Source organism: Somniosus microcephalus, chromosome 12 (genome assembly GCF_052327205.1).
Source record: "Somniosus microcephalus isolate GS21.2 chromosome 12, FLI_Smic_1.0, whole genome shotgun sequence".
Taxonomy (NCBI): domain Eukaryota; kingdom Metazoa; phylum Chordata; class Chondrichthyes; order Squaliformes; family Somniosidae; genus Somniosus; species Somniosus microcephalus.
This window is the reverse complement of record NC_140998.1, coordinates 130,022,621-130,034,903: the sequence shown is the minus strand read 5'-3', so window position 1 is coordinate 130,034,903 and position 12,283 is coordinate 130,022,621. Positions and strand designations below refer to the sequence as shown.

Genomic DNA, 12,283 nt, shown 5'->3' with positions numbered 1-12,283 from the left:
CACACGCCATGAAATGCCCCTGTGATGCACCGCGCTTCCCCCGTAGAATTGGTCAACCATCACATCACTCAACGCTAATGAGCGGAATCCCCCGTAGGATTGGTCAACCATCACGTCACTCAACGCTAATGAGCGGATTTTGTCCGTTTTTTGTATACTGTCTGAGCAATTTTTGTCTGACCAAAAAGTAAATACGCCTATGACACTCCAATAATCATAAGCTTTCTTTTGATATAACATATGTGTAGGTACGCTCTATAACTTTTGAGTTTGCCGCGGACATACACACAGACAGACTCATCCATTTTTTATATATATAGATGGACATTAGTGAAGCAGATGGGTTTTTATGACAATCCGATAGTTTCATGGTCACCATTATTGATACTAGCTTTTTATTTCCGATTTATTTAACTAACTGAATTTAAATTCCCCAGCTGCCGTGGTGGGATTTGAACTCGTGCCTCTGGATCATTAGTCCAGGCCTCTGGATCATTAATCCAATAACATAACCACTGTGCTGCCGTACCTGTATCCGACCACTGATTTTAAGCTAACTGGTCTATAGTTCCCTGGGCTTGTTCTATCTTCCTTTTTAAGTTTAGGAATAACATTAGTTGTCCGCCAGTCCTCTGACACTATTCCCTTTCCTAATGAATTTTTATATATATGTAATAGTGCTTCTGCTATCTCCTCCTGAGATTATTGTAATATGGACGAATGCAATCCATTGGACCTGGGGTTTTGTCCTCTCTAATTTGGTTAGTTTAAATGCAAGTTGCTGTTGTTGATTATGAATGCAGTGTGATTGGTAACATATACAGATGGGCTAATAAATGAGAAAAGAGAATCATGCAGACTTACAGATCCAAAAAATGAATGTGTAAATTGCCATGCGAAACAGCAAAGTTGAGGTACATAATGTCCAGGCGTAGCCACGTAATAATAAATAAAGGCAATTAATCTATGCAGTAGTTTTGTGTATTTTTGTGAGGGAGGGGGAAAGAGCTGGTAGGTTCAAAGTTTGTCCTGAATTTTCATTTCAATATGAGAATGAACTAATTTTGTGACAAATGGGTTATTTTTGCAGCATTGTGATGTTGAAGATGTATGATTACATTGTCCTTTTATAGGGAGCTGAGGAGGTTGTGACTGAAGGATAGGTGTACATGTGCTTCCAAAATTTGTGTTAGATGATAATGGATGGGCTGACAACTCAGTATTGGGTAAATGTTGGGGATAATGATTTGACGAGAACAGTGCTAATTTGATATTCTACACAGTGACATTCTGTTTTATACAGCGCTGGGTAACGAGTCGGCAGATGCGGTTTGAAGGTGGATTTCAAGGTCGGTGCAACAAGTTGGTGGATGGTTGTTACTCATTCTGGCAAGCTGGACTCTTGCCACTCCTGCACCGTGCACTACATGCAGATGGTGAGTCTAAAAATATCTGGTAAATACTGCTGCATGCTAATTATCATGGCACACTTCCATATACTGCAGTTAATACTCAAATTGACAAATAGACCAATGGGAAAATACTGGTTTTCAAAAATATCAGTCAAGAGAACTTGGGCTTTATCTATTGAAATTACGGAGCAGGCTTGCTGTAATTTTTTTTGCATGTTTGGTGGCAGTGTTCTATGGTTCACTCTATCGGTCATCTGGAAGAACAGCAGTTTTACCATGTATATACTTAGGTTTTAGCATTGCTTTTTGTCCACTGAGTTAAGCACAAACTTGATTCAAATCCAAGGTTTGATACTTGCTGGAAGTAGAATTGTGAACTGAACACACCTGTTAAGAGATGTATTTAAATTGACCAGTAATTTAATTCACTCCTAAGACATTGTAAGTGAAACAACAAAACTTGCATTTATATAGCACTTTTAATATTAAAGAAAAGTCCCAAGGTGCTTCACAGAAGCGTTTGGATAAATGAATGGCAAGCCAAAGAAGGAGATAAGGGGTAATCAAAAGCTTGGTCAAAGAGGTGGGTTTTAATGAGGGTCTTGAAGGTGGAGGGGTTTAGCTCGGAAATCCCAGAGAATGGGGCTTGGGCAATTGAAGGCCATCAATGTGGGGCAAAGGGAGAGGGTGATTTACAAGAGTTGTGAGGTGGTGGGGGGGTGGTGAGGGAATTGTTGGCTTCAAGGAGATTACAGAAATTGTAGAGGCAAGGCCGTGAAGGGCTTAAAAAAAAGAGGATATGAACTTAAAATTTGAGGCATTGGGGAGACCAGGACTCGTGGATGTCAGCGAGGACAGGGATGACGGTTGAGTGGGACTTGGTATGTGATAGGATATGGGCAGTGGAGTTTTGGATGAGCTGAGGTTTATGGAGAGTGGAGGATGGGAGACTGACCAGGAAAGCATTGGAATAGTCAAGTCTGGAGGTGGCAGAGGTAAGGATGAAGGTTTTAGTCGCAGATGGGCTGAGGCTAGGGTGGAGGCAAACAGTGTTACGGAAGTGGATGTAGGCTGTGTTTGCAATAGAGGGGATTTGAAATTGGGAACTCGGCTCAGGGTCTGATAGAGCCCCAAGATTGTGAACATTCTGGTTCAGGCTGGGGAGCTGGATGGGATTGTTGGCATGGGTACACAGCTTGTGGTGGGAGCCAAACGCTATGGCGGGAATTTTAACATGGGTGAGCTCGTAAGATTGGATGCGGGTGCGGGGGTAAATCGGGAAAAATTCCGAGCGCGTTGGGAAGCCGGCTCCAACCCACTGACTTCCGGGTGTTACCTAGGTGGGACAAGGGGTGGGCAGCCAACCCGCTCCCAGGAGGTGGATTGACATTTAAAATATGTCAATGAGGCTGGCAACCTCTGATTTAATCTGCTTTGTAGGTTTTACAGTGGGTGGCCGGGTTTCCTAGACTTCCGGGATTCCCATTCGAAACTCCGCCGCCGGCCTAAGAAACCCGCCCCAGTAAATATCCAGGTTTATGTCTTTGGTCTTACCAGCTTTCAGCTGGAGGAAATTATGGCTCATCCATGACTGGATATTGGACAAGCAGTCTGACAATACAAACGTAGTGGAGGAGTCAAGAGAGGTGGTGGGGAGGCAGAGCTGGGTGTTGTGTGCATACATGTGGACGCTGACCCCATGTCTGTGGATGATGTTGGCAAAGTGAAGCAAGTCGATCAGGAAATGGAGGGAGCAAGAATAGTTTCTTGGTGGACTCTGAAAGTAATGGTGCAGGCACAGGAAAAGAAGCCATTGTTGGAGATGCTCTGGCTACAATTTCATAGCTAAGAATAGAACCAAGCGAGGGTAGTCGCTGGACAAAGGAGGAATGCCCTTGGACAAGGATGGTGTGGTCGACTTTGTCAATGACTGCAGAGCAGTCGAAAAGGATGAGGAGGAAAAATGAACCACATTCACAATCACAGAGGGTGTCATCTGTGACTTTGGTTAGGGCCGCTTTGGTGCTGTGGCAGAGGTGGAAACCTGATTGGAGAGATTCAAAGATGGAGTTACGGGAAAGATGGGCATGGATTTTGGAGGCCACAAAACATTTGAACTATGGAGAGGAAAGGGAAATTAGCGATGGGAGCAGGAAGCTGGTCTCGTAGATGAGCTTGGAGAGGATTTGAGGACAGATGGGTGCGAAACTAGAGAAAGATGCAGGATTAGGGCGAGGGCAGGAAATTAGGGTAGGTTTGTTTTGGTGCAAAAGGAGAAGGGGGGGATGCAGAAGAGGCAGTTGACTGGTTTCACTCTTGGTGATAAAGAAGTTCACAAGGGCAGGGGAGAGAGGTTTAAGGAGACGTTTGGTAGTGGAGAAAAGAAACTGGGGTTATCGTTTTGCTTTTCAGGATGAACAAGGTGTAGAGGGTGGTTTTGGAAGTAGAGAGTGAGGCTCCCATTTACTGCTTGATGTGGTCCAGCCAGATCTGGTGGTGAATGGTTGAACCAGTTGTTGCCAGGTACACTCAAGAATGCACCACTTGTACTTGAGGGATTGAAGGTGGACCCTACTAGGGGACATGTCCAAGATGGAAGAGAGTAACGGTTTTACTGGGGACCACGCCACCAAAGGTGGAGGTGAGGGAGTTGTTGAGTAAATGGACGGCTGTAGAAGTATTGTGAATGGAAGGCCAAAGGCTAAGCAGTTGGGCGTTTTCAAATGCAGTTGTAAATGATTTTTGGGGGGTCGGGGTCTGCCGGGGAGAGCTTTTTTCAAGGATGGATACAAAAGGAAGTGGAGTTGGAAGATGGTTGGGGAATGTGGATGGTGAGGGATACAAGTAAGTGGTGGGAGATGGCCATATTTAACAACACTAACTCATTTCAGCAACTGAGTTGTGTTGGCATCAGTGTTTTTAACTCTGAATTTTTTTTTGAATGTGTTGTTTTTATTTCCCGCTCCACTAGTTTTATTGTTTTGACTTTTGGTGAGGGCTGGAGGATTTGTGTTCCTCACAGGAGTATTAGTGCTGTGGAATGCAACTTTTTTTGTCTTCCACCTTTCCTCTCTCCTTAACTTAAATCACTCAGAATGAACATGTAATCTGTCCTCATTAGGCATATTAATGATATCCAAAGGCCCTGCTGGAACTTTAACCTCCTGAAGGTTTCCCCATTATAGCAATGTGATATTTCCATTCCAATTTCTCACACTTATTTCCATAAATAATTGGGCCAAAGCTGCACAAACTTAGTGCAATAAGCTTTTACATCCTTTAGAGGAAGGAGCATTTCATCCCGTTACTCTAGACTGGATTCAAGCCTAGATTCCAGAAGGACAGTGCTCTTAAGTTACTGTGCTGCACATACCTTGTAATTCAAATAGATGTTAAGGCGCTGACTTCGATGGACACAAGTATGTTTATTCATTCCAAAACATTTGGCTCTTCTCAAACTTGGAACATTTTTCTTTATCAAATTCCTTTTTTTCTTGTTTTGGATAGATTTGTACTCCAGCTTTGTGTGCTGATTGTACTCTGCTGTAATGCTTTTGTAGGGAAAGATTCTCTCAGTATGACGCACTGGATGTTCCATCAAGGAGCACTTCAAGAGTACATCCTTCTCTGCTGCCAGAATTCCACTGGAGGACTGCTGGACAAACCTGGCAAGTGAGTGGCAATTTCACACTGATTGTACAGTACCTTATCACTTGACCTGATAGGGCTGAGGTTTGTCCTGATTATTGAAGTAAAATACTGATTAGAGGATGCACGTTTAATGAGTGGCTCTGGTCAAGGCATGCATGTAAAGTGCCCACTCGACAACATGATTGAGGAATGAACTGTAGCATAGGAGACCTAAAAGGATGGGTGAGAAACCGAAAACTTAGTTGGTGGGAGAGGAGACCTGTTTAAGATTTTGTGGCATACTGTGCTACTTTTAGGTGCACCCCAGCATTAATTCTGAATTGTGGCCAATTATTTTCAGTTTCAGAAAGCCCATCTGCCTTTTTTTTTGCCAATGTTTCAATATCTATGCTAGTTAATTGGGTCTACCCTTGAACACAAACACACTCTCTTGGATGCTGGTCAGGCTCACCATCTCTGGTTGATTGCTGGATTTGTTGGCTTCCGAGATATTTAACGTACATTAAATATTTCATTTCAATGGAGAATTGCAGAAAAAGGATAACTACAGTTTAGAGTAATCCTGCAGTAAAGAAAACCAGTTCTATCACTTGTTAGCTTCATATTGTAAAGAACAGTACAATCTCAAGACCTTAGCATTGATCAACATCATGTGTCGTCTGGCAGTTTGCTGCAATAGTAAAATCATCGTGAGTTTTTTCTCTCATAGATTCGACTAAAGGAGACTCCATGACACAGAAATTGAATGTGGTTCATTTGACATACTGGCTTTCATGGACCAAATGATCTTACTCCATACTTGTGTGTTCTTGTATTGAACCTCATCAAATATTTTCCCCCCTCAGATCAAGGGATTTTTACCATACCTGCTATTGTCTAAGTGGACTTTCGGTAGCACAGCACTTCGGTGGTGGAGAACTTCTGCACAAAGTTATTGTGGGTGATGTAAACAACCGGCTGGTAAGCAATGTTTGCTGCATGGAAGAAATGAGAGACAAGTAAATAAAGCCTCCCTGAAAGGATGGTCATGAAATACGTAATACCTGTACATTGTATTAGAAAGTTATAGTGAACTATCGAGCTCAAATCTTTTTTTCCCCTATCTGTAGTTTTCAATATAACATTTGTGATGCAGATGTATTTAACGGTTTTGCTTCGAATAAAGATTATTTTATATTGTTAGCATTGAGGGACGTTTGTCAAAGCCTAACTACATACTGAATCTTCCTAAATTCCTTTGGTTAGTTTGTGTTTCTTGATAGTTAGCCATCCAATACAGTTGTGTATCTGAGATGAACACTAACACTCAGTAAAAGGAGATATTTTATGCAGAATTTGTATAATGGTCATAGAGCCAAGCAGAGTGGCAGTAGAAATCTCAGGAATTCCTCCACTGTAATCCTCCATGCTTAATAAGCTTACAGCAATAACTCTCACATAGTTCAACTGAGAATGTTTTCCTCCTCCACATCTTTTTAATAATCTTGGCTATAGATCCCAGGTTCTGATGGCACATAGCCATGCTCAAGGCTGTTGTTTAATTGCCACTTATTTTCTTTGTAGATGCTCTCATGGGACCCATGAGAGTTGTAGTTACCATCACCAGCTTTGCAATATTGCTAAGTTTTCATTTTGCAAGTAATGATTAGTTCCTTTCTATATCTCACTCAGATAAAAGTCCTTTAAGTGTTTACATTTCTTTTGTAAATCTTACAGGTTATCCAAACAATTTGGCTGTTAAGATTTCTTCCCCCATTTACGTTTGTCTACTTGTTAGCAACTTCCCAGTGTTAGCAGGATAAAAGATAGATAATTCATCTTTGGTTACAGATGGCTCAAATACATTTTGGATCAAGTCTCTCTTGCAGTTTTATTTATATATACATGGAATAGATGTGAAAATATATATTGTAAAATATATTTTTTTCAACAGGAACCAACCCATCCTGTATACAACATTGGTCCTGAAAAAGTAGCACAAGCTATAATGTACTTCCTCAAGCTGCCAGTTCCACAGATGAAGAGTAATTCAAATTAAATTCGTTATGCATTCAAAATAACCAAATTTCCAAATACTAATTGTGTAACCTCAGTGCAAAGAATTGTGGTTTGCAAAGTAAAATGATTCAACATGGAGCAGGTACTAATATGAAGCTATTTGCTTCTTGCAACAACAAAAAAAAAAGCCATTGGAACTGCATATAGTGTGGCTGACTAGTCCAGTCTACATTCAGCAACTTGCCCCTGAATGCTGCAGAAACTGGTATCTGTATGTGTTCTTAGTTTCATGACTGGATCTCTCAGAAAAGTGAATAGGATTGGTGTAAATACAGCACTGTGCTTTTTACTGGCTTCCGAAGTAATTTATCACAGTTGCAATAAAAATAATCTTTTCAAGCTTTTCATTTTGTCTGGATTAATTTCCACTGTTTGAGAACAGTTCTTTGCGCTTTTTCCAAAGAAAAGGCTTGTGTTGCATACTGAATAACTAGAAAACTGTAGAATGTACTGGAGTTAAGTCAAACAATGTGCTGTATGTTTTGCTAATTACAGCATAATATTAAGATGGTTTAATTGAGAGAATAATCAGTCGTAGAACCTTTATATGTGAAAATCATGTCCGAGGAAGGCAAAGTAAACTGTAATAACTTGTTCTTTAAACTTTGCCTTTGTATTTTATGCTGTGAGAATGGCCCCTATCCCTGTTTAGTAACAAAGGCACGCGAGACTATCTGTGGGCCAAAGACGAGCCGTAGCCTTGCTGAGTGAATGGTCGTATCACCTGGCACTGTTCATACTACTCTTCACACAATAAATTGTAAAACATCGAAGTCCCAACGTTTCTGAGAATTGCAATCGACGGCCCAAGTTTCTGAGAATTGCAATCGACGGCCCAAGTTTCAAACCAGTTATGTTTACTAGAACTTGGGCGACATAGATATTACTCAGTCAGTGGGTTATACAAAACACTCCAATTATGGCCGGGTCATGACTGGAATCATCTCTGTATGTATGTAGCATGCTCTGTTGTCCAATGGAAAGATCTTGCATTGTGAGGATTATGTTTTTCTAATTATAGTTGGCAGTATTTGTATTGATGTGAATAAAATTCCTTCTCTTCACAACAGATTGATTGTGAAGTTATGTTAACAGATAAGTGCCTGACCTTCACCTGGTGCCTCCTCACTGTATTTTGTCTGTGATTGCGATCCTACTGCTCCCATGATAGATGGGTGTACTAACTGCTGAACCAAACTCTTTTAAAACTTCTTTAGATAACTTATTTCCAACAGTTTGATTGCAGGTTTAAATATTGAACTACATATTTGGCTATGGCCATAACGATGATTTTATCCCCATAACGTTAGTTGATTTTAAAAATGAGTAAGTGCTCTCTGAAGTCTGTCTGAAAATTATGAGAAATGCAATGCCATGTTTGGTTTGCTTGCCATCGAAATTAAACTTCCAGCAGGTTGTAAACAATCATTAATGTGTTCCATGTGTGTTTTTTTTAAAAAAGTGATCAGAAATGAGACTGTTGAAACATGGCAAGTGAAGTTACAAATGGATTTATTTAAAATAAGCATTTACCAGCAAATTTCTTGCCTTGGCCACCTTCATCCAAACCCATCTAGTGAACTTGTGTGTTCGATCACAAAGGTGCAACTTTTATACCTTTTTTGGTTGTTTAAAAATAAAATAAAATGTTGCCTTTGTTTTGAATTTCTAATCTTGTTTACAAAAGGTTTATGTCTTGATACTTGAATCAGAGAGGATGAGCCAGCTTTGTTCTTAAAACAACATTAACTGCAATTGGACAATCACATGCAATCACCACATTAGCACAACAGCAACATCTGTGCTACAAAATGTCGTGGAATCCTGAGGTAATTAATGTAGTGTGTACATTTTATTTAGATATACAACTTTTCACGCCTTGCCCTCATCTGACGTGGATTTCAGGCTATGTTTAAATAGAAATTGACTCTTGTCTTAGTGCAAAGATACTTATTTTCTTTTTAAGTGTGTTTTTATTCCCCTTCCGATTTCCCTTCCTATCCTGAAGTGTTAACTTATGCTGGGCATGGTTCCACGGGCACACCTGGTACACACCCAACTCATGCTTTGTGAATGAGACAGTAAGGCATCCTTTTTGATTCAAGATGGCCATCAAAGTTGTGCCTAGTCTTCCCCTTATTGATGCCCACACGTATACAATTCACAGCAACAACCACTGGATGGGGATCAAGAGTAAGAACTGATTTTCTCCTCCCTAGCCCAGGACCCCATTGACTAAGCGTGCTACACTCCCTCTGCTCGGCAGTGTCCCCTGGATAAGATCAGGTAATTCTGCCCAAGCTGTGCATGGAACCTGGGACCTTCCTAGTCTGTATGGCTCAATAAAACACTGGCTTTACCAACCATACCATTAAGGGTGAGAAGCTGTCTGCTTTTTTCTAAAACCACACCTGCTCAGGAATGTACAATCTTTTTCAGCAAAAATACAGCAGCTTGAACTGGTTGTAACAAGCTTATTAAATGTTATTGCCAGAATTACTAATGTGCAGGGCAATCCAGACAAAAGTAAAACTCATTATCTTGAGAAATGTTATTTTGTTCAATAAATAAGACAAAATTCTTCCTTGTATTGTAATTGATTTTTAAATTGAATATAAGCAGAAATACAGATTTTTTTTAACTTTCAGCAATTATAATGCACAAAGGCAATTTCCAGCATTTTCTGTTTATATTTCAAATTTCTAGCATCCGCAGTATTTTGCCAAAGTAAAGCAATTGCCTCAACAAGCCTTTATGAAAACTTAATACTGAAAATGCTATGGTTCCAGTTATTTACTCACAATTTTAAATATAATCAAAGCAGAATAAAATACAGCATGTTTTCAAAATAGGATGTCACTTATTTGGTCACATCAACTATACCGTAGTTCTTCAGCCACCTGATTTTCATGTTTTATTTTTTCCCAAATTTGGCTCAAAAATTGCCTTCAAACCAAATGAGGAAATGGTGCTTTTTCAGCTCAAAAGTAAAACTCTGAAAATTTTAGATTTAATAAACAACTTTTTTGGAATAAACAGATGCCTTCAAGTGCCTAATGTACATTTCCAACTGTCTTCACCCAGTCTAATGTTAAAAGGAGTCCGTGTGCATCATTGGTTGCATCCTCAGACTCCCTCAGCACCTCCTGCACTGGAGTTTAGTTCAATGCCTGTACTTGATGCAGTACTTGAGGATAAGTAGAGAATGTTTGTTTCCACTGGTTTGTTTCCACTGGTTGGTGAATTGGTATGGACATTGGCATTAACATCACTAGAGAGGAGGAAATTAGAAGAAATGTTTCCACTTAAGTTATAACGTGAAAATACTTTACCATAAGTGGTGATTAAGGCAGAGGTGATAACCTCATTTAAAAATGAAGAATATAAAATGACAGGGGGAAAGGGATTGGAATAGATAGCTCACCAGCACAGGTGAAAAATCAAATATTAAAGATGTGGTATAACTGAGTTGGGAATTGAATGATATTTTGCCTGTTCCCTGAATTTCTTTTGTTCTAATTTGAATTGTAAAAAAGGCTAACAGAATTTTGCAACGTCCCCTGTAAGCTGCGTTCGTTCTTTTAATGCGCGGTTCCTTTAAGTTCTTGCGCATGCGCAGTATTTGCAATGTAAAAGCCGGTGAGTGGCCTGCGCGGGACCTTTCAGATTACTGGGCGGCCGTACACCTCAGCGGGAACATCGATTTTGGGTTTTATAAACAGGCATAATAAAAGTGCAAGAGTAAACAAGGGTGAATTTATACAAAATATTGCTTAGGCCATAGTTAGAGTACTGTTGCAGTTTTGGATGCCTCATTTATAAAAAGGCATTGAGAGCATACAGCATTAATTCACCAGGATGATGACCGGGATGGGAAACTATAGTTAGGAGGAAAGACTCGAGATACTAGAACTATTTCCACTGAAGTAGAGAATGCTAATAAGAGATTTAATTTGGAAGTTTTTTAAATGATAAAGAATTTGATTGTGTGAATAGGGAAAGACTTTCCTCTGGTCGGGATCATCAATTTTTAAATTATCACTGGCAGTGGGGAGAGAAGTTAGCAGAAATATCTTTACACAGAAGATCGTTAAAGCATGCAGTGCGTTGCCACAGGGAGTGGTTGAGGCAGAGGCCAATGCATCTTTTAAGGGAAAATTAACTAAATAGAGAAGAGAAAGATAGAGGCTATGGAGAGACAGCAGCACAGTGGACTTAGTTTTGGATTGCTTCAATAAAGAACTGGCAAAGATGTGATGGCTTGAATGGCTTCCTGTGTGGTACAGTTCTATGCTTAGACTTGAGCAGAGGTGCAGTCAGACTTTTGAAAAAAATACAGTTCAGACTACTTAGACACTGTTTTCTATCCATGTTGTCCAGTGTTTTCATGTAATTGTAAACTCATAAAATGATGGCATTATCTTTTTTTTAATTTTCTGAGTGAAAGATGCTGTTTCCATTTTTGAAACCCAGTGTCAGCATAAAGCGCTCCTAGGTCAAGTTTAGCATAATTTGTATGCATTTAAAAAAAAGGATGCGCATTTATATAGCACCTTTCACGACCTCCGGGCGTCCTGAAGTGCTTTACAGCCATTTAAGTACTTTTTGAAGTGTAGTCACTGTTGTAATGTAGGAAACGTTGTAATATTGGACTAAATCTCGCTGGGAAAATAATGGCATCTTAATGACGCACGCCATTATTAATGCGTAAATTGGCCAGCAAGTTCAGGGGATTAAGAAATACGGCATGAGTTGCAAATCTCCTGAACTTGTCAGTCAATTTACGCCGCTCTGTTGTTTGCTTCGCACAAACAGCAATCTCGCCCTTCGCGCCTCCATTATTTTTGGTGCTGCCAACAGGCAGCCTTCGTATTTCCTCTCGACTTGATCCGTAGATGGAGCTGTGGCTTGTATTTTGGGTGGATGCACAATTTGTGTTGCTGTGAGATGCCGATTCTCTTTCAGGTGAGCGCAGCAATTATTTGCGATTAGCATAATTCTTGTGTTCTGCCATGTCAAATTTCTGGACGCACTCTACTGCCATCGAAACCTTTGTTGCTTCTGTGCATTATTGATTGTATGTACATCTGTGAAGTCGTGTGATTGTGAGAGTTTGCTGATGCACATTGGAGGCTTTTTCTCACCCCTGTTGCTGCCATATG

General features: G+C 40.2%; 1 protein-coding gene across 6 annotated transcripts in view; it reads left to right on the top strand.

Moving 5' to 3' along the window:
- Window positions 1–8,549, top strand: part of fntb (farnesyltransferase, CAAX box, subunit beta) — a 120,461-nt gene extending 111,912 nt beyond the window's left edge. For all 6 annotated transcript variants that reach the window (XM_086003558.1, XM_086003559.1, XM_086003561.1 and 3 more), the window contains 4 exons: window positions 1,304–1,436; window positions 4,973–5,084; window positions 5,909–6,023; window positions 6,997–8,549. In XM_086003558.1, the coding sequence (XP_085859684.1) occupies window positions 1,304–1,436; window positions 4,973–5,084; window positions 5,909–6,023; window positions 6,997–7,101 (465 nt within the window). In that variant the 3' untranslated portion in view covers window positions 7,102–8,549. The remainder of the gene's footprint in view (window positions 1–1,303; window positions 1,437–4,972; window positions 5,085–5,908; window positions 6,024–6,996) is intronic.
- The last annotated feature ends 3,734 nt before the right edge of the window (window positions 8,550–12,283 follow it).